This window comes from Psittacula echo (genome assembly GCF_963264785.1).
Source record: "Psittacula echo genome assembly, chromosome: Z".
NCBI lineage: Eukaryota > Metazoa > Chordata > Aves > Psittaciformes > Psittacidae > Psittacula > Psittacula echo.
Genome location: NC_137742.1, coordinates 25,725,422 through 25,748,633, shown reverse-complemented (window position 1 = coordinate 25,748,633; position 23,212 = coordinate 25,725,422). Strand labels below are relative to the sequence as shown.

The 23,212-nt window shown below is 42.7% G+C and overlaps 1 protein-coding gene across 1 annotated transcript in view; it reads left to right on the top strand.

Moving 5' to 3' along the window:
• Positions 1-574: 574 nt before the first annotated feature.
• CMYA5 (cardiomyopathy associated 5) overlaps positions 575-23,212 on the top strand; it is a gene marked incomplete at both ends in the record, with an annotated part of 46,301 nt that continues 23,663 nt past the window's right edge. The window contains 4 exons of the mRNA XM_080638279.1: positions 575-753; positions 8,299-19,681; positions 21,943-22,038; positions 22,751-22,984. Coding sequence (XP_080494405.1) covers positions 575-753; positions 8,299-19,681; positions 21,943-22,038; positions 22,751-22,984 — 11,892 coding nt within the window. The remainder of the gene's footprint in view (positions 754-8,298; positions 19,682-21,942; positions 22,039-22,750; positions 22,985-23,212) is intronic.

The following is a 23,212-nucleotide window of genomic DNA, read 5'->3' as shown; positions in this document are numbered from 1 at the left end:
GTGCAGCTGATACCTCTTACAGTATGGTATCATTAAAGGTGTGTGCCCTAGGCTTATCCCCTAGTAATTACATTCATGGAATCATATTTGACCCCTCTAGCTCAACTTTGAGGTACTCTGTGCATGTTCATGGGCGAAACTTGCTTTTAAATGTACTAAATGCACTTTTTCTTGGGGCCACGAGAACTCCCCTTCTGCCTCATCTGTGCCACCCCCCCAGGTTTGCTAGGGGTGGCATGGGAAGGTCTGATGGGTCCTCTTCCTCCCTGCCGCTGCCCAGCTGCCCCATCAGTGCTGTAACACAACCGCAGTGGCAGTGCTGGGCAGGTGAAGGGGGTGAGCAGCCGGATCGATGGATGTCAGGTTTTGCCACGTGTCCTGGCACCTGGTTGGTGCTAGGACCCAGGGTAGGATCAGCAGCGACTCAGCGCTGTAACTTCGCTGCCTTCTATTTAAAGACTGCCCTGAGTCAGGAGAAGTGAGAGCTGCTGGGGATGACAGTTGCTTCAGGCAACCCTGGGGAGGACAGGGTCGAGGGTAAAAATCACCGGCAAGGGCCTGAGCTGGGAAGCATATGGAGCGGAACCGCAGCACCGAGTGTGACAGGGCGTCTGAGACCTCCTCCTTCATAGGGGATGAAGAAGAGCAAGAAGAAGAAGAGGAGGAGGAGGAGGAGGAGGAGGAAGAAGAAGAAGAGGAGGAAGGGGAGGAAGACTCTATGGACCCAGGGGAAGCTGAGGAGCTGACTAACAGGTACTGCCTCCCCAGGGACTCACAGCCTTGGGGGGAGCTGGCAGTTGCACCCCAAAGTATGAGCCCAGGGAGATGCGAGGACTGGGGCGCAATGCTGGTTGTAATGCCTTTCCCCCTCCTCTTCCCCAACTGCTGTGGGGAGTTGGAGGGAGAGAAGGGGCTGTCTGTTAATTGGGGTTTTTTGGTTGGGTACGGCTGTATTTGAGTTTTGTGCAGTAAGTGCCTGGCCTGAGTTCCCTACAGGCTTTTCTATTTAAAGATCCTCTGGCGTGCCAGCTAAAGTGGCATCTCCCTCTACTCCTCCCTCTCTGGCTGACTGTTTGTCACATACCAATCTTAAATGCTCTGCAGATTAGCTTGTCAGGGAGAAAACGGTCAAAGATTACAATGGTGCATTGAATTTTTTTCCTTTTGACGCCCATTCTTCTATCCCATTTGTCCCTCCCTCCTAAGTCTCTTCCTCCCAAAAAAGGAAAAACCTTCTGTATGTCTCTCCACTGCCAGTTACAATTTGGGTGGCTGATTTTTGGGGTGAAATGAGAAATATTTTACCACTTTTTTCCTTCCTTTTTTTCCCTTAAGTCTTGCACAAAACAGTTCGTTGTCCTAGTACTGCAGTCCTACCATCAGGAAAAAAACAAGTGAGGCCATGGCTGGCCACCCAGCTCATGGCCCTGGGCCTGCGCAGAACGGGAGCCATCTGTAACCTGATCCACACAGACAGAGCCCTCTGGCTGTGCCAGCACTGTTGGGTTTAGAGAGAGACCATAGGGCCTGAGAGTGCCTGGCACATGTTGGGTCACGAGATCTCTTCTCATCTTGCGTACAGCCTGTTGGGTTTGGGTGGATGCTGTAGGCAGAACCAAAGACATTACTGTTGTCAGGCTTAGGTATCTCCAGAAACACTTTTTTTCTTGAGAGAGAGATTTGGGTCATACAGTGCCTAAAACCTCACTGCTGTGGGGCCATCCTGCATTTACAAACCACTCTTGGTGTATCAGTTCAAAGCACTCTCTGACATTGCTGTAAGTTACCGGGAGAAAAAAGATGGCAAGAGGAAGTGTGGGTGTCCGCACAGCCTAACCCACCCGAGGTGCTGCGGGATTGAAAGCCAAAGAGGGAAACACAGCCCAGGACAGTAGGAAAACCTCCTTGCAGAGGGAATAGAGAGCTGGTTTTCCAGAGAAAACACTGGGACACCCCCAGTACGTAATGCTGTGTTTCTCCAGGGGCAGATGCTATCTCTTCAGTCCTGTCCTGGCAGAGAGAGGGGTGATGTACTGAAAAACACTGCTTGAGCAGGGGTGCAACTCTATGAGAAAACCTGCTGAAGATGCTGGAGTGCAGCTACTGGCTGCAGGCAGCTAAAACACAACTGTGTGGACTCTGCAATTAAATGTGAATAATAAAACTCAAATTGTAAAACACGAGTGGGAGCGGCTGACTTTCCCCTTAAGGAGAGGGAAATCTGCCGAGCCTCACAGTTATTAACTGCTCCTGCTAGGACAGCTTCTCCATGGGTGCCTGTTAACAGCTCCCTGCAGCTGGGTCTTGCTGCTGGCTATCAGCCTGCACAGTGCAAACACGGGCACTACATCTCATTGCTTAATTAAAACAGCAACCATTCCCTTCAGCTCTCAGTTATATTAAGCACTGCAGAGTTTATGTCTGTCCTTAACTGCCTTACTAATAAGAGAGGCCAGAGTCTACCAGAGAGGTTTTTAACAGCTGTGCTCAGTGGTAACTTTAAATCCATTTGAATAGTTTAATTAGGTTGAAGGCAATGTGAAGTTTGGTTTTGGCACAGATATGGTGACTGCGCCGGGCGCTCAGCAGTGGCTCAGTGAGGTTAAATAAAACTGACTCTTCAACTGCTTAAATCTTGTTGCAAATGTCAGGCGGTTGTTGAGATTAAGGACTTCTGCGCCGAGCGCCTGGGCAGGGCTCCTGGGAGGTGCTGGCTAACCAAGAGCAGCTGGTCCGAGCCCCTGGGACATACTCAGGCTGGAAGCTAATTATTTGTTGACAAACAGGTTTGCCAGCGGCTGTTGCAGAACAGATCTCTGTGTCTGCGTGTGTGCTTTGAAAACGCAGCTTAGGGGAGGTGTGGCCAATATGCAGACTTGGCTAAAGACAGCTTGTCCTGGACTCTGTGGTCACTGATTTATTTTTAACAACCCCAAGCTCTCTGCTGCTTTTGTCTCTCTCTTCTGCGCGCAGTTGAACAGCACCTGGTTGTGCGACATTGCAGTGAGCGGGGAAATTCCCCATTGGCTCCTATCTCCACCTTTCGAGCATGCTAAATAGCCTCATACCTATTTTATAAGAGAGTTATGCAGCAAGGTGGCTCGCCCAAGGCCTGCAAGTGCTGGTGTGAAAGAAGCGAAAAAGCCCTGTTGTTCCCCGGGACACCAACCCCTGAGCCCTGATAGACCCACTCTGCTTCCACACAAGTACCTCTGCAGCAGCACGGGGAATAAAACTGCATCGGAGTTTATGACTTGCCCCCAGATTATGATGCACGCATGTAAAAAGCAGAAAAATTCTGGTGTCACATCTTTCTTACCCTTTTTGGTGTAATTTTTAAATAATTTGGTTTCCTAACACAGGTTTTTATGCAAGTAATGAGACTGACATGCAGCATCAGAACCTATTATAAAGATGTGATAAGGCATCATGTCCTTATCCGCATAAATCACTCGCTGATCTTCAGAGGGTTCATGCAATATTTTCTTGCCTTTGGATGTTTTACTGACTGAGAAGGATTGTGGCGGGTGTCTTTTGTTTCTAGCTCCACATGGAGTTAATCGTCTAAACAGGGAAAATATTTTGAAAGCATGTATTGTGTGTTTTAAGGTAAACATGAGTATGCAGTTAATAGGTTTTGATTTTTGTATCAATAGATGTGAGAATTAAGCCTAGCTATACAGAAATAGTTTACTGGTTAACTGGTTTGCATACCCACTGGAATATCTGTGTCTCTAACTGATGGTTGACATGATCTGACACAGTTCTGTCCCTCAGACATTTCCCAGATGATTCCCTTTTACAGTGGGAAGGTCTCTGGATGTGTCTGTGTGCAGGGCTTATGTAAAAATGGCTCTGCAGCCAATTTATACGTGTTTCCAGGAAGCTGGTTTACCTGGAATGGGTATGGGACTCATTTCATGATGACCTAAGGCCAGTAAATGGAGAGAAAACCCTGGAGTTCTGTAATATTATTATTATTATCATCATCATCTTTATTTTTGTTTATTGAAGCAGTACTTCCACAAGAAGATCATAGGTATGGAAGCTTTAGAGCTAAGTCTAGCTTAGCTTTAGGTGAAATGGATGAGAGGGCAAGCACAGTGAAGGGCCAGCCACGTGGGGATGCTGCAGCACCCGGGAGAGTGAAGGGATAGAGTGATAGTGGATGGGATGGTGAGAAGGAGAGTGTCAGGGATTTGCCTTCCCTAGGAAAAGTTTTCCATACCCTCCTCACAGCAGAGAAAGATGCAGGGGAAGGGGGTGTGTGGTTTTTAGTTTCCTAGATGGGATGTGGCAGCACCTGCCTTGGGCCAGGAGGAAGGCTGCAGGTGCTGGTGCAGAGAACACGAGAGCAGAAGGAAGTGGAGGCTTCCCTTTTCCTTTGCACATGCTGTCTCCAGCACGGTGGGGCAGAGGCTCCGACAGAAGGGCACAGGGAGCAGCTGGACGTGGCGGAACATCGAGATGGGTTTGCTGCAGCTGGCCACCCCACCAAGCACCTCAGGCCCTGCCGGCACTGGTGATGGGAAGCTCTATGTCTTGTGTCTCATCAGTCTTTTAGATGATATTAACTGAGTCCTTTATAGAGGTCTATCTTTGCAGTTCAGGTCTGAAATAACACACTTCAAGGAGTTCCCTATTACATCTCAAAGTGATTAAATCACTGTGTAAAGGAAGTCTCACACCCAGACCTAAGCATTTGTTCAATACCTGTGCTCCCTCCACAACCTGTATGGTGGAAAATCCAGAATGCGGGAGCAAGGCAGACCTCTGGGGCACGGAGGTGCTGTGGGGTCTTGAACAACATCTGAAGTCGCAACCAGCAATGCCACTGGGCCATGCCATGAGCTGGTGTCTGGAAGAAGAGACCAGCACCCCAGCACGTTCCTTCCCAGACATTTACAAGGGTCAGGCATGGAACAGAGTGTGTGAGAGAGGCCCAGCTCCTGGATCCCAGCTGCTCTTAATAAAAATCAACTTTATATCAAAGCAAGCAGCTCTCTTACTCCTTTTAGGTGATTGTTCATTTGAACTTGGACAGATGCGTGTTGCCAGAAGGAGCATCATTAACACAGAAGGAAGTTAGCAGTAGGCTAACAAATGAAAGGCTGGGTTTAAAATAGTGACTTTCTCTAGCTTCTTGTTCTCTTACCCTGAAGAAGAAGATAGACAAGCTGTAGCGCTAGGAAATGCAGAGCAATAGGCAGAGACCTCGCTGAGCATACTGATTGCTGTTGGGGGAGAGGAGCAGCATGGTAAAGGCAGAAGCTGCAGGAATTTACAGAACCACAAACACAGAAAAACAAGTATTTCCTTCAGCTGGGAAGGCAAGCTGGCCAATACCGGTGTCCACCCACCTGCACTGTGCCAGCAGGGGTGAAGTAGGAGCCTTCAGGGAATGAGAGATTTGTCATTGCAGGCCGCTGCACGGCTTGACATGTCGGTCATTTTATCTGGGTTGTTTTCAGCTTGCGAGGAGCAAGCAGCAGGAAGTTTTGGCGGTACCAGGAGTGACGAGGTCTGACGTGCAGAGAGCGAAGGGAGGCTCGGGGGGATTTTAGAAAGCCGGTGGTGTGTTGGTGCTTCTTGCGGGCAGTGGTGGTGTAACACAGATGGACAGACCTCACTCAGCACGTCTGAATGTGGCTGCCCTGGCAGATGGGAAGGTGAAAACTCCTCCCTAGTACAATACATAAGGGAGCGTGTGCACAGCCTGCCAGTCTGGACTAGAAACCTGTAATCCCCAAGGACACAGCACAGAAGTCATACTGAGAAGCAGAGACCTGCGAGAAGCCGGGGAGGCGATAAGAAAAATCGGGTTCTGAGCCTTTAAGACAAGAAGCAAAGAACCAGTTGTCAGTGTCTCCAAGAATTATGACAGGTTTGCACCAGTGCCCTAGCAGTGAACAGACTGACAGCACATGTGCCGGCAGGACTGGGTGTGAAATGTCTGCTTGGAAAACAGGTAGCACTGGCTCTTGTCCCTGGATGTCGGTGGCTTTGTATCTGCATCTATGGATCTGAAACACGGCAACGGCAGACGTTTCTCTGACTAGAGAGGGGTCCTTCAGCTACTACTGTGCAACATGCAGATTATGTGTAAAACTAGGGCACCATTTGAAAGTATACTGCAGGGAAATGTTTAACTTACATGTCTTTCCTTCTGGCCTTAAAGATAGAAAGCACCATCTCGTTGCAGTGTAGAGGAATATGGATTGTGACTGCAACATTGGAAATGAGGCAAAGTTGCGACTATTTCAAGCTTTTTGCATAGGCAGGGCCAGGGCAGCCCATTCTTACTCACTATTAGCTGAAATGGGAGTGCTGCTCTGTTCTGCGTGGGGTTTTATTTAATAGCACCAGGTAGTGCAGAAAAATAGGTTTAAGTAAGACCTGAAAGCTTCCTTAGTACTGCTTTATTGTATTTATTCTATTTTTGTTTTGCTATGCTTCAGTCAATCTAACACCAGGCCATGACACTGGCAAGGGAAAAGCTGGCAGCAAAATTGGTATAGATTTGTTTGCTTTGGTATTGGTATATAGTGTTTGCCTTGCCTTTTCCTCTAACCTGTAAATTTTACCTTATGGAGCTAGCCTTGCGAGAAGGTACTGCATCAAGGCAGATAATCCACTGTACGTTCTGGGGTTCGTATTTGTTTAAGTGTTGATTGGTTTTGTTTGCTTTGCTTGGCTAAGATGTGATTATTTAATATTGTACTGTCAGAATGTCTTTGAACTGTAGGCTTTAGTCCAAGCTGTCTTACTGCTCATGGTCTCCAGGCCAGCCCAGTCACCACAGTTGGCTTTAAACCCCATCACTGGAAGCTGATACGACTGCCTGGTCAGGCTGCTGTCCCACAGGGTGACCTCAGTCTTCAGTTAGTCCTCAGGATATCAGGGCAAATCCATGGTAAGATAAGGCCAGCAGTCCCCGTATCAGGATTATCTTTCTGTTTACAGTCAATACTGAGCAGTTTTGCCGAGTGCCCTTCACGAGAGCTTGGCAGAATTTGCTTGATGGAGTGATTATGGCTTTCCTCAGGGTTCCCTCTTCTCCTTCAAAGACATCTGCCTTCTGCCAGGTGCTTTGTGCCTTCCAGAGCTGTGCTGACTGCTCCTCAGGGATGTCCCCTGCCTCTGCAGCCTGCAGGCACCCCTGGTACCCGCATGGTGCTGGGTCACAGCCTGTGGCAGTTGGTCAGGCGGGTTCTGCTTCTCTGAGCACATGGTCAGGAGCCAGAATTCTCCAGTCTTGCTGAAGAGGTGCTTTACCCAAATTAGCTGGACAGTGACCCTTCCCCTATGCAGTGGAAGTAGGATTTATAGATGTGTGGCCGTAGATTTATACTATTCTATGGGATTAACAGACTTCACCTCTTGCTGTACTGAAGCCTCTGCCTTTGCCAGCAGATACTCTGCCTTTTGTTCCATCAGCTACTAATATGATTTCCTGAAATAAACTACTGTCTACTCAAGAAATACTAGGGTTGAGTGTTTTGATTACCTTTCTATGCTTTTTTGTCGTAACTATTGCAACCTTAAATTAAATTTAAAAATAGCATAGTATTATGTCTTTTAATTGCTTTTACTATTCTTCAAGCTCTTATTTCCAAGACTGTTTTTTTCTAGGTTCCCTGAAAATGTTTCTCTTGCCTTTTTTTTAAGTGAGAGATATTTGATTGCAGCATGTGATAGTGAATTGATTATTTATCACAATATCTAAAATTAGCTCTATAAAACATTGTTAATTTATTTTGGGGAGGGTTCAGTGTATTTTTGTTGTGAATATATTCCAGATTACTTAAATATGTAGAGTGCTTAGAGGATGAAACCCTAGGATATCTAAAGGATAGATTCTCTACTCCTTTGAGCATTGTAGAATCGTTTACACTTTGGCAAAGCAAGTGTGGGTGCTATTAAAACACTGACAGTATCTTGTAAGTGTTTAATGCAAAGTTTAAATTATACTGTGAGATAACCACGCACTGGAGAATAGCCCCAGAATCAGTTCAATCTCACTTTAGCAAACCAAGGTCATATGAAAGACTGGTTTTCCTGCATTGTCGAGAGATTTAAACACCTCCCCTTCATTGAATTAACCTTGCAACATGCAGCTTTACAAAAATTTGTCTAAAGTACATTTGTCAAAGGAAATACTACTTTGCTTATGCTTGTATATTTTGTAAAAATTAAGTATTTTTACATCTTCAAAAATATTTCTGCTTTACTGCAGTAATTTAATTTGTTGTGTATTTTTACAGCTTTGTTTTTCTCTTTTGTTTGTTTCGGTTTTAGTTTAAAAGATGTTATCCAAAGCGAAGATGTGAAACCCAAGCTGCAGTACATCATGACTAATCCTTCCTTTTCTATGGTAACAGTTCAAAGTGAAGACAGCGGGATAACCTGGGAAACCAGCTCGAGCAGGTGTTCTACTCCCTGGGCCTCAGAAACTAGTACAACTTCTGATCTTTACAGTATGGAAAGTTCACCGGTAGGTTCTCCTCCAGGAAAAGTTATTTTTATTATGGATGAAGGTAAGATTGTTCGGAAAAGGAAGCACAAACTTTCAAATAGGGCGCCGATGGCTATGAGCCTGAAAGGAGGCCAGGGCAATAAAAAACGTGACTCTTCTGCAGTGCAGAGGCAAGAACCAAGAACTGTTCTAGGAGATGTGCAGGCCTCCGTGTTGAACGTTGAGCAGGTGGAAGCACAAGATACAGATGAGGAAATGGATGACAAAGAAGGTGCAGAGGACATCGTAGAAGAGCCAGTAAAACGTGCTCCAATAAGATCAATATTTAGAGAGAATAGACTGAGAAAAGTAGGGCCAATCCTTGGAGGGCCAGTACAAGCTAGAATCCAGCTGTTCAACTCAATTTTTGGAGGAACTGCTCCAGACCCTGAAGCATGGGAGAAAACCAGAATCCAGAGAAGCAGCTCAGTTTCAGGAGATTCTGAACAGTTCCTTGAAACATCAGTAAAAGAAAGACTGCAGAAGTTCCGTTCACTTTCAGAAGCAAAACATCCTAAACCTTTTCAGAGAATAAGAAGCAGAAATCTTGAAACACCATCGGAGAGAAGAAGGGAGCAAAGACAACAACCCACAGGACATGCAAATCAAAGCTATTCTTCACCAACAATGCCTCTTGAAAAGCGGCTTACTGCTAAAGATGATGTTGCATCTGAAAATATTAAACCCACTAAAACAAAAGATAAACCAAGCAGATTTTCAAGCTTTGGTGCAGAAAAAACTCTTCAACATGAAGAAAGAAAAGACTCAGAGGAGTCTGGAGAGAGAGACTTGCTGAAGTCCTGCCCTCCTGAAGAAGCCAGGAAGCCGCAAGATCATTCACCTGTGGCCAAAATACCAGAGCAAACAACTTCCATTTCATTACAGTCTGGTGATAAATCAGAGAAACAAGTGCCTCTTTCCTCAGCTGAAAATGCAAACAAGAAACCAGACCAGTCCCTGCTAAAAGCATCAGATCATCTGGATGAACCAAAGGAGCAGGAACTTCAGCCCAGTTCTGCACCACAGTTTGTTTCAGATGATTTTGTGGATGAATTAGATAGGCAAAGTACCCAGTGTATTTTGCGTACAGCATCTGTGTCAGAACATTCTGAGTGGGAAGCACAGAAGTCAGCAGTTGAGTCTCACTTACCTAGTGCTCCATCAGCTAAATCCAAATATTCCACTCTATCTGAAACAAGACAGAAGGATGTTATTCCTCAGTCACTAGAAACGGCACAATCTGAGTCTGAACAAGTATTATTACCACATTCTGCGGATGAAACAGGGAAGAAAGAAATTGAGTATCCTTCAGCAACAACTGCACTGTCAGAAACAGAGCCTTCAGGTCTATCGTATTCTGCTAAAAAGAAAGAGGATCAAAAAACCCCCCCACTGGAAACCCAAAATGTTCACATAGAAAAGCAAACAAAGTCTGAACAGGACTTTTCATCCTCTCTTCAGAAAACAGAGGAGGAAAGAATGAAACTAAAACCACCTATTCCTGAAAAGATAGGTTCTAAATATTTTGGCATTTCATATCCTGTTCACACAGAAATAGAAGAAACTCAAAAAACTCCAGCTATGAATAAAGCAGTAGATTTGGATCACCCCGATTTTTCCATTGAAAAAAACAAACAAGCGGAGAATGTGCAAATGGAGATGGAGCATCCAGATTTCTCATATTTCAGCAAAAAAATTGGGGAATCAGAGAGAACACAGATGGAGACAGAACATCCAGACTTCTCTTTTCCCAAGAAAGAAACAGCAGAATTGGAGAGTGTGCAGATGGAGACGGAGCATCCAAACTTTTCTTTTTCCAGGGAAGAACTGGAGAAATCAGAAAGTACACAACTCAAGACAAAGCACCCAGATTTCTCATATTCCAGAGGAGAAACAGTGGAATCAGAGAGTTCACAGCTGGAGACAGAGTATCCAGACTTTTCTTTTTCCAGGGAAGAACTGGAGAAATCGGAAAGTATGCAACTCAAGACAGAGCACCCAGATTTCTTGTATTCCAGAGAAGAAACAGTGGAATCAGAGAGTTCACAGCTGGAGATGGAGCATCCCGACTTCTCTTTTTCCAGGGAAGAAATAGAGGATTTGGAAAAGGTACAGCTGGAGACAGAACACCCAGATTTCTCATATTCCAGCAAAGAAATTGCAGAATCAGAAAGTGCACAATTGAAGATGGGGCACCCAGATTTCCCATATTCCAGAGAAGAAATGGAAGAATTGGAGAATGCACAGATAGAGATGGGTCATCCAGACTTTTCTTTTTCCAGGGAAGATGTGGGGAAATCAGAAAGTGCACAGCTAGAAATGAAACACCAGGAGTTTTTATTTTCTGGGGGAGAAACAGAGAAAGACAAATCTGTTCCTTTTGAACTGGAACAGCCAGAGTCTTATTCCCTTGAAGAAGCAGAGCAAAAAGAATCAGCACGGCTCGCACAGGTATCTTCAGATTTATCATGTTTGATGGAAGAAGCAGAGAAAAAAGACACTACAGAAATCCAGCTGGTGCATCCACATATATTTGATTCCACCAGAAAAGCTGAGACACAGAAAACTGGGTATATGGAAACAACACATTCGGATTTACCATATCCCATAGACAAATCAAAGCAGCAAGAACTGACAGAAGCAGATTTGGACAATTCTCATGCATCATATTTTGGTGATAAAGGAGAACAGCTGCAGCCCGTACAGCAGGATTCACAGCCTAGAGGTAAGCTGTATTCCTGTGCCAAGGGAGCGCAAGGAGAAACTGCTCAACTGCACTCAGAGCATCTAGTGTTGTCACATTCTACTGGAAAAGAACAGCGACATAAAACCTCACAGCTGAGGGCAGAACAGCCAGAGACATCATATTCCACTGGCAAAACAGAACAACAGGAAATACTGCAACCAATGCTGGAACAAGGAGATTCACCATATTTCCAGGGAGAAACAGCACAGGAAACTGTACAAAGAGACTCAGAAGATCCAAAGCCATCATGTTTCTTTAGTAAAGAGCAGCAACATGAAAATGTACAACTAGCTTCAGAAAATAAGGGTTTCTCATTTACCACTGGAGAAGTAATGCAAGAAGGAGTGGAGACAGGATCTTTGGGGTCCTCTCATTTGGCTGACAGCACAAAGCCCTGGGAAATGGCACAGATGGAGCCGGAGCAGTTGCTTCCCTCCTGTTCCACTGATGGTAGTCAGCAACAAGAAACACCACCACTGGATAAGGTCCAGCCAGGTTTATCATACTCCTCTGGCAGAATGGAACAACAAAATATACTACAAAGAGATCTGGAACAGCAGGAAACAGCCCAACAAAAAGCTATGCAAATGGAAATGGAGTATTCAGATTTGTCAGAAACTTGGCAGAAAGAAGAGCCACAGGTCATAGACCAAATTACTTTGGCACAGCAAGAAATAGCTGAACCAGAGTTAGTGCATCCGTCTTTGCCATATTCTTTCAGTGAAAAAATACAAGAAGAAATGCAAACAGAGCCAGCATATCAGAAACAAACATTTTATGTGAGTACAGAAATGCAAGAGGAAATGACACAACACAAATCAGAGCAACCAGTTCCTTCACATTTTACTGGCAAAACAGAGCAACAAGAAATAGCACATCCAGAGCTGGAGCAAACATTTTTGCCATCTTCCAGTGGAAAAGAAGCTCCATTGGAAATGGAAATGAGCTCAGAATATCTAGATTTGTCATACACCTTAAGCAAAGCTGAACAAGAAAAAAAGTCAAAACATCCTACCTTACCATTTCATTTGAAGCAACAAGAAGCTGCACCACTGGCAATGGAACATCCAGATTTTTCATGCAACAGTGGTGAAATAAAACCAGGCAACATCGCAGAGCCTGAGTGGGGACAATCAGAGCTCTCACACTCCAAGAGAGAAACACGACAGTCAGAACATTTGGATTCACCAGGAACCCTGGGTGAAGAAGTACAAGATGAAAGAATGGAAATGGAGTCTGAATACCCAAATTTGTCATGTTCTGATAGCCAAAGAAACCAGCAAGAAACTTCACAACTAGATTCAAAATATCCAGACTTACTATTTTCCTTTAGTAAAGCCCAGGAACAAGAAACTCAAGAGTTTGAGTCTAAACATCAAGAACTGCCTAAAGTGGCCAGAAAAAGAGCTTCTCCTGCAACTGCACAAATAGACTCAAAATATCCAGATTTGACATATTCCCATGGCAAACCAAATGACCCAGAAATTGCAGCATGGGAAGTGAAGCATCCTGATTTGTCACCTTCTACTGATGAGACAAGCCAACAAGAAGTGGTACTGTTGGATCAGAAACAGAGAAAAATTTCTGTTGGCAGAGAAAAGCAGAAGCAAAGCACAACACAACAGTCAGAGCAAGAAAAGTTATCACATACTCCTGGTAAAATAGAACAATTAAAACATGCCCAGAAAGACTTGGAACAACCAGATTTATCATTTTCCATTGACAGGTCAGATGATGAAATGGCATCACAAGAGGCAGAGCACACTGATGTGATATATCCTCTGGACAACACAGAGGTAGGACAAAGAGTACAAAAAGCAGAGCAAACCTACCCCTTTGGAAAAGCAAAGAAAACAGTTCAGTCGAAGGTGGAAATTCCATATTTGGCCCATTCTGTGGGTTTGGCAAAAGAAGAAGGATTGGCAGAACCAGGGCAGGGAGGTCCCGACTTGCCTTATTCTCTTTCCAAAGCAAGAGGACTGCAAACTGCACAGATGAAACCTGAACAACCTGTTTCCTTGACATGTTCCCTCGACAAAGAGCAGGAAACTACTCAGCTGGGGTTGGAACAGCCAGATGCATTGTATGTTCATGACAAAACAGAGCAACTCCCACCTACACAGCTGGAGCTGGGCCATGCAGACTTGGCATCCCCTGCTGACGCAGTGGGGCTGCGAGGGATGGAGCGTTCAGCCTTGGCATGCCCTAACAAGGGACAGTTTGTCAGCAGAGCAGAGCATCCAGGAGCTGAAGAAGAGAAACTAGGAGCCCCAGATGCATCATCTCATAGTGGAAAAGTGGAGCAAAGAGAAATGGCAAAACGACAGCTGAGGCATTCTGATTTACCGTATTTCATTGATAAAACACAAACACAAGAAGCTACACAACTGGTGTTAGGAAATCCAAATATATCACCTTGGCCAGGCAAAACAGAACAAGCACAAACTGCTCAAGAGGAGCAGCCAGGCTTCTTGCATTCTTTCAAAAAAGATGGACAAGGCAAGAAAGCACAGCCAGAACTGGGACATTCACAGTTGTCTGACTCTGTTAGTGAAGCAGAACAAGAAACTCCACACGCGAAATCAAGCTGTTCAGATTTTTCTGCTGGCAGATTAGAACACCATGAAATCATAGAATCAGAGGCAGAAATAATGGATTTATCATGTTCAATTGATGAAACACAGCAACATCAAATTGCTGAAGTGGATTTGGAGTATCCAGAATTATTGCATTCCACTGGCACTGAACAACAAGAAGAAAAGATTCAATCAGAGCAGGACCAGCCAGATGAATTTTTGTCATCTCTGAGCAGAGAAGAGCAATGGAAAGGTGAAGGAATGCAGGTAGAACACCATGAGCTGCAGTGCTCTATGGGGAAAACAGAAGGCCTGGAAAATTCTCAAGCAAGATCAAAATACACAGATTTGTCATTCTCTGTTGGCACAGCAGAACCTCATAAAATGACACAGCCAGAGTTGAAAGGACAGGATTTGCTGCAGCCTTTTGTCAAAACAAAACCATCGTGGGCTGCCCCACTGGAGTCTGAATATCCAGATATCTCAGATGCCACGACAAAAGTACAGAACCGTGATTTGTCCTCTTCTGTTAGTGAAGAAAAACGACATACAAAACTGGAGATTGAACAGGAGAGGCGAAGCTATACGTTATACCCAGAAGAAACAGTACAACTGAAATTGCAACAGCCTATGTTTTCAAGTTCTCATGGCATAGCAGAACAACCATATAGGGCCCCACTGGAAGGGGAATTCCCAGAATTCTTGTATTCCTCTGGCAAAAAAGATCAACAAGAAATGGCAAAACAAGAGTTGGAGCATTCAGATTTATCATATTCCACTCATAAACCACAGCAACAAGAAACCACACAACTTGGGTTAGGACAACCAGAGTTATCATCTTACCCTGGGAATACAGAACAACCACAAACTGTTCAAATGGAAGCAAAGTGTCAGGACTTGCCACATTTAACTGGCGAAACAAAACGGCAAGGAACGGCACAAACAGAGCTTGAGCATCCATATTTGTCCTATTCTAGTGACAAAACAAAGCAGCCAGCAGCTACACAGTGGAAATTAGAACAGCCTGTAAGACCCCATCCCATTGGAAAAACAAAGCAACAAGGTATGGCACATCCAGAGTGGGAACTTCCCAGTTCATCATATTCTATTTGTGAAACACTGTCACAAGAAGCAACACAAGTGGACTTAGAACAACAAGATTTAACATACGCCTTTGGTAAAACAGATGAAATCCAAATTGAGCAAGGTGAACTGGAACATAAAAGTTCATTGCATTTTTCTGGCAAAAGAGAACAAGAAATGGGATCATCAGAGTTGTGGCATCCACAGCTATCTTATCCTGTTAGAGGAACAGAAGAGAAAGCTACACATCAGAAACCAAACTATCCAGATGTGTCATATTCTATTCGTCAACAGGAGTGCCATGAAATTGAACAACCAAAGGTTGAAGAAATGGATATATCTCATCCAGCTGGCAATTCAGAGCACTCAAAACCTTTCCAAGAAGTACTGCAACAGCAAGAGCTTTTGGAGTCCTTCAGCAAAGTAGAGGAAAAGGGAATGGCCCAGCCTGACTTTTTGCAGTCCCTTGGTGAAGAAAAGCAAAAACCAGCTTCACAGCTAGACTTAGTGCTACCAGGTTTATCACATTCATTTGCCAAACCAGAAGAACAGGAAACTGCACAAGCAGGGTCTGTACCTTCTCATTTTTCATATTCCACAGGAAAATCAGAGCAGTTGCAACCAGAAGAACTAAAATCAGAATGTCCAGATTTTTCATATCCTCTTGGCAAGGAAGAAACTCATGAAATGAAACCACCAGATTTATTGTACTCCTATGGCAAAGAAGAGCAACCACAGACTGCCCAGCTGGAACATCCAGAGACACTATATTTCATGGGTAAAACAGAGCGGAGGGATGGGGCCCAAACTGAACTGCAGAGCATTAATTTGCAGTACTCTGTTGTTGAAACAGAGCAACCAGAAAAAACTTCTGTATCATATACCTCTGGCAGCATTAAGGAGCACGAAACTGCAAAACTTGACTTTGAGCAATCAGATTTATTAAGTCCTACTGACAAAGTAGAAAAGCATGAAATGGCCCTACTGAGAACAGGACATTCAGAGAAGAAAGACAGTGGGCCTACTTCATCTCTAACTGCTCAGCTGGGAACTGAACAGCAAGATTTCTCCTTTTACACTGGGGAAACAGAGAGTCAAAAGATTCAACTGTATTCATCTCTTACTGAACAGACAGTGTCTTTGGATGTTTCACATTCTGTCTCTGAAACAAAACCAGAAGGACGTCCAAAGTCTTCATCTGTAACTGGAGGCCTATCCCCCAAGCACTTAGATTTATCTTACACCCATTGTAAAACAGAGCAGTCAGAAACTGCTCAGCCTGAGTCAGGCTTCTTTTTTGTAAGAAAAGAAACAGAGAATATAAAAAATGAACAACATTTGCCTTTGGCTGCACAGTCAGAGGCTGAACATGTAAATTTACCTGAAATGGAGAGAGAACAGACTCCACATTATTTCCATACATCTATGCAATTAGAAGCTGAACAGTTAAATTTACCATATTCTACAGATAAAACAGAAACTCTAGAAAGTCAAGATTATTTAACTGTACCTTCAAAAATGGAGTCTGGACCTCCAGTTCCATTTTATTCAGCTGATGAAACATGTCAGCAAGAAATTTCACCTTATTCAAAACCAGCCTCTGAGTATTTGGTTCCCACATGGTCCCTTGCTGAACAAGAAAAGCAAAGCATGCAGCCAGTTATTTCACAGTCTGCACAATCAGAGTGTACGCGTGTAATTCCACCACATGATGAAAAAGAATTGCAGAAAACTCAGCTCTATTCACCTAAACCATCAAGCCTGCAGACAGTGCAGTTGGAGAGTACATCTCTAATGCACACACAAGGCCAAGATGAGCAACAACCCCCAGATAGTTTGTTGGATCCAAAATATTTATCATCAGAGCAGCTAATAAATCCCCCTGAGTTACCTACTGAGCAAGGTAAGCAACAAATGCAACCGGATGTGCAGACAGTGCCAAGGTTGGTGACCACAAAGTCAAAGGTAGCTGCTGCAGCAGACCAGCAAGCAGTGTTATCAGAGTCATTGGTACCTTTTCAAACATTACCTGAAAAGTCAGTATCAGTGGCTTTCACTGATGATGAAGAGAAACAAAATATTCCATCTTTATCTGATGTAGTAGGCATGCTTGGAAAGCAGTCTAACACAGTTTCAGGCATTAATACTGAAGGAGAGAACAGACATGAAGTGCAACGATATTTTGCAGACCAAAAGCATGCATCTTTAGAGCACCTGGGAGCTGTTTCATCAGATCTTGTGAATGAAACTGTGACACATAAAACTCAGCATTATTATGAGGGAAGCCTTTCCTCAGCAGAGATGAAGTGCATTAGCTCTAGTTCTGATGAAAAGCAGGAGCCAGATACTCCGTCCTTTGGGCTAGCTAGCTGGCTGGCAGAAGAGGTGAAGGCTCGCTCAATTAGTCCAATAAGAGCTGCAGAAGTAGACAGGAGAGAAGATCAACTTTCTCCAAATGAAAGTTCTGAATTTGGATCGAAACAATTCCCAGCTGGAAGTTGCACAGAACTTACAGTTCATGGTGCTACGAAGAATACAGGACATACGTTTAGAGTTTCTAGTTCAGTGTCAAGTGCAATTTCCTATGGAATGTCCTCAGACACTAATCACAGAACACAGAAGTATGATCTACCATTTCTGGTAGGAGATAATCCAGGTCCAGATAAAGTTCCAGAGCATGAAACTAGCACTGGAAACCCTGCAAAAATGGAAGGAATGAAACTTCCAGAGGTAGACACTGTATCTGAGGTGCCTGAACATTACCTGAAAGGAGAAGAGGAAGAAACAGAGCAAAAAAGTGTTTTAGAAGGCAGTCAGTGTGCTCCAGAGACTACTGAACAAAAAGATTTGTTTAATATAATTTCAGAAGGTTATGAAATACTCAATATTCATGTTCCTACACATATTTCTTCTGTGGATCAAGAAGAAAGTAAATACATGCCAGATAAACTAGAATACTTGGAAACAAATCCTTCATTTAAAAGAAAAGTGGCTAATGAGAGCCATAGAGCCCAAGCTTCTGAAACAACCACAGAAATTTCAGAAAGATCAGTGCTGGGAAAACCTGCAAGCCATGAACTAAAAGAATTGGTCAAAAATGACGATGTTGAAGAAACTGAAGAAACACAAGAAAATCCCATGTTGCCAGAAAACAATGATTATGCAGTGTTGGATCCTAATAATGGTATGGCTGATATGGATTATTTTGAAAAATATACTTTGATTGATGACAAATCCCCAATTAAGCCACATTTTGAAAGACCAAGGCCATTGTTTCCTGTGGCAGAAGATCCCAGTGAAGCTGTGGAAGAAACCATGTCTTTTAAAGAAAGCACTGAGGGAGATACTTTGGAAGAGGAGTTTTCCTTACTTGAGGATCTGGATGAAGTCTTCTATGGTACGGTGAAAGGAGAAAGCAAAATTCAGTCTTATGCAGATGTTTCAAATCCTTTACCTCTACAGAAATCAGTTGATGCTAGCAGCAAAAGCGGTACAACTTTAGAAGATGAACGGAAGTCACCAGGGACCCCGCTCTTTGATTCAGAAGAAGGAGTGCTAGAAAGATCTCTGTTGTTCCCTACCACTGTTGCTGCAATTAATCCAGAGCTTCTAGAGGAGCCACCTGCTCTGTCATTTTTATATAAGGACCTCTATGCAGAAGCAGTAGGAGAAAAGACAAAGGATGAGACTCCTTCTGATGAGGAAAGTGGTAATTCTAACGCATCTTTCCCTAGTAGAAATTCAGACACAGATGATGGAACAGGAATATATTTTGAAAAATACATTCTTAAAGATGAAATTCCAAGCAAGGCCACAGGGCCTGAAAAAGATCAGATGCCAGAGGATGAATCCTTTAGTGGAGGAATTTCGGTTCAGATTCCTGAGGACAAACACAAGCAGGATCCTGGTAATTTTGAGCATGTCAGAACTGAGGTTCTGCCTGAAACGAGTGTTGTGGAGAGAGGGAAAATCCAGGTTGACAGTGACATTAAAGCAACAATTTGCAAACCAATGCATGCCATTCCTTTTGGAAGCAAAGTAGTTCTTTCAGGGGCAAGAACTGACATGACTGAACAAAGAGAAGAAGAAAATGTACCTGTAGAAACAACTGAGGAGCTGCCAGAGCAATCAAGTCATCAAGCATATGGTCAACTAGTGGATTATCAGGGAGCTACGTATCAAGAAGCTGGTAATAAGCAGGAACAACAGGACAATGTTCCTCAAATGGAAAAATATGTCCCATATGTCAGGGCTCCTGCTGAAGACAGTGAAGATGATCAATATACTCAAGAAAATCTTTCCTGTGTCCCTACCATTCAGCAAACAGAGAAGCCAGACACTCAGCAAAGAGAGGAGCAGCACCCTGACGTTTATGAAGATCTTGCTGAGTCAATGGACTATGATGTAATTACACAAGAAGAACTTCTGCAAGATGAAATATCATCTCAATTAACACATGAGGAGCTATTGTTTGAAGACAGGGACTCCTTTGAGCATGCTGGTGATAGTTATGAATTTGTGGATGAACCAGAGCAAAGAACACCTGTTGAACTTGAAGATTCAGGCTTTGTGGTGATGTATCCTGAAAAATCAGCAACAAACATTCCTCAAGTTGAAAGCCCACAAAAAGAACTAAAGAAAGTGCAAGCAGACACATATTGTTACCACTGCAAATGCCCAATATCTGCTATTGACAAGCTTTTTGGAGAACATAAAGACCATGAAGTCACAACACTAGATGATGCTGCAACCAAGATGAAGGTAAGAATTAATTTGGGTGAGGGAAGGAGATACTGAGGCAAATTTCTCCAGACCTCCTGTGTTTTCAGGGAAGAAGCTTCAGAGAGCAGTTCAGAGGCTAAGTCACAGTATCTACAAAACAAAAACTATTCCTAAAGACCTGTTAGAAATCTTGAAGGGAGACTGTCCTATTAAGGTATTCTCGAGTTAAGCTTTTTTTTATTCTTGAGTTAAGCTTGATAAGTTGTTATTTTTATTTGTTCAGAAATTTGAATGACTTTGTTTATATGTACCTGTTACCAGACTTCCCACCTTTTAGCCTTCTCACCTGTGTAAGTTTGTTCTGTTTTCTGTGTGTAGGGGGAGAAAGAGTGTCATTTCTATAAAAAGATCATTTTAGTAAAGGCTGTTCTTTTCACCTGACAAGGTAGAGAAACCTCCATATATGGGGACCAGTATCATCTTAAATATTCCCTGTCCTATTTACTTGTATTGGTTGCTTGGAGATGTTAGATAAGTTGCACAGTTCTATTGAAACACCATCCTCATTTGCTGTTCAGTTCATGTTCTTTTCTGCCAATGGTGTTTCAGCTGTAGCACAGGTAAGACAAAACCTATTTCTTTCCACTATCTGTAAGCTGTGCCACTCTAAAACACAGATAAAAATACCCTCCATTTCAATAGCCCAGTCCTTTGCTATAAATATTAGCGAAAATGCTTTCATTCCTATGAAGGTATTCTTCATTAAATAGCATTTCTTGTGAAAGCAGCATGCATGTGATGTTTCACTTTTCCCATACCAGATTTGTTCAGGTACAAATATACAAATGTTCCTTTCTTGTTTACCAGCTGTTTAATCTCACCCCAGTATCTGAAAAGTGAGGTCTCTTTCCTGGCACTTTTGGTTGATGGTAACACAGATTTTGTATAATTTCACTAAAATTCCAGAAGGGCTTGTATCAATAGTATTTATATTATGTTGATTCATGTGCAAAAGATATAAATTCAAAGCAGGAGGAGTCAGTGTGGCAGTTTCAAATATCCATATTTACAAACTGTTTCCATGACAGCAGAGTTGCCCTTTATATATGGCCATTCATGCTTGACTTAGAAGTGATAATTAGCCACTGGTAAGTCAGCAATAAAGTCACAGGCCTAGCCATCCCTCGAATGTACCTGCATTGCAATGAGTCAAGTTAAGCTGCATGATATCGCTTCCTGGCTGTGGAGCACGGACATAAAGCCAGTACTAAATCTGGCCAGAACACAGGTTCGGTTTCACATGATTTCCAGCACTCAGGGCTCAGGTTACTCTGAGATGGCATTTGTATGTTTCTTGTTACTTCTGTGCATGATTACTGAGAAAACATTAAGATAACAAAATACTTGTCAACTGAATTTTCACTGTAGGAATATAGCTTTGCAGTAAGCGAAATGAGCTATGATGACATCTGTCAGATTTTATAGGTTATCTTGACAAACAGAAGTTTGCCTCTGAACCTTGGTGATTAGCCCTAAGTGTTTATAAAGTGAGGTTCCAGTTGTACAGTTCAATGTGACATTTATAATTAATGGAACATCATCCGCTAGTTTTCAACAGACCTAGCTGTAGAAGTTTGCCATCATAGGAAGCTGTTACCAAAGGAAGTTAACGTTCCTTGTACATTTATGCCAGCTAGTTAAACAAAAGTATTTTTATAAATCATAAATTGCACCTGAGCAGATGGTCAGCTTCCTTTCACAAAAGGTCAAGAAGGACTAAGAAAAAGGTTCTGAGCCATCTCTAATAATTGTTGTCCTCTGGACTGCTTTTCTTTCCACATCTAATTCAACCAGAGATTCTGGTAAATTCTGGTTTATAGGCAATGTCTTTAAAATTCTGATTTAAAAAAAAATATTGACATTGCATAATCTAGCCTAATAATTACCTGCATTATCTTCCTGTTTATGTTCCTGTGATCTCTTGAGGACTCTCATGAGGCTCTGAGCACCCTCAGTCTCTAGCAGAGCTGCATTGGAATTTGTAACTTTCAACAACTTGTATTGACACTCAGCACCTTGTTGAACTGAGCTCACTTTTTTGGTTTGGAAACAGTTTTGTGACTGTTCCAGCTGCTATTTCTGTGCTTGTCTTTGTAGCCAGGGCGATACTTGAACTTAATTTAGCAATTGTTCCGATGGTTGGCTCATGGCAAAGCAAAAATACTCACCTAAAAAAAAATGTTGCATGTAAAACTGTATAAAATAACATGCTTACGTTACTGAAATATTTTAAATTTCAGGATCAGTTAAGTGAATTGCTAATAGCACTGGAAGAAAAGTCAATGAAGATTGAAGACTTTGTGGGTGATATTGAATCGCTATTTAACTCTGTTGAGGTAAGTCCAGTGATTATCACACTAATTTTCTTTCCTTCTACGAAATTACTTCTAAAATATGCTTGCCTTGGTTTGGAGTGTCATTGTTTCCACTAAAATGGGCTGTTTCTCCAGTCCTCAAATTGGCTTCTCCCACTGGAAGGTGTTAACTTCAGGGGAAGAAAAAGATTGGTTTTTTTTGCACATTACTGCAAAGTAGAATATGTGACTGCCAAGCACTGGAGGAAAAAGTTCCATTAATTTTGTTTATGCTTATAAAAAGCTCATACTGTTTGTGTCTTTATTCAGAATACTGTGCAAAGCATTTAAATGAGTTGCCCAATGTCTTAAGTTGTTAATGCTCAAGTTCTTAAGCCTAGAGGACTATATTAATTTCTGTCTAAAGTATGGATTTTTAGCTATTTTATAGTCAGACTTCCTGACTCAGTGCTTAAATATAGAAGTTTAATTTTAAACAGTAACAGTAAAAAAAAAACCCAAACAGAAAACCCAAAACCAAACCAAAGCAAAATCTGTCATTGTTTTTAATGTACTTCTCTAGCATTATTTCTTCCAAATGAGCTTGCTTACAGAAATAAAGTTCTCTTATTGCCAGAATGCCAGAAAGCGTCTAGTGGATGGCTCATGTATGGTTAATTGAGAATTGCTGTGTATTCATCAAATGTTGTAATTTTGTTCTGCAGATCAATTTACATCTGTTTTTATTTTGCAGGAAAATTGTAAGAAAAATGCAGAGTTATTAGAAAAGCAGAATGAAGAGATGCTTAAGAAAATGGTAGCACAGTATGATGAGAAATCAGAGAACTTTGAGGAAGTGAAGAAAATGAAAATGGAGTACCTCTATGAGCAGATGGTTAACTTCCAGCAAACTGTTGATGCAGCAAAGGAAACTCTGGAGACAACAGTAAAAGAAATGGAAGAGCTAGATGGATTTGTTTTCCTAAATGTAAGTAAATATGGCATTCATACTGTAGCTTTTATGATACTAGTTAGGAAATCACTTTTACTGTACCTAGACTAAGAATGAATTTTTTTACCTTCCTTTTTATTTTTAAATATAGCTAGATCCTGCAAGCTCAGCTATTCCACTCTGAAACTGATAGATCATTTGCTTTGGTCATGTGAAGGCTCGGAAAGAATTGCAAAGATGACGCACAGGATGAAAATTTGACTT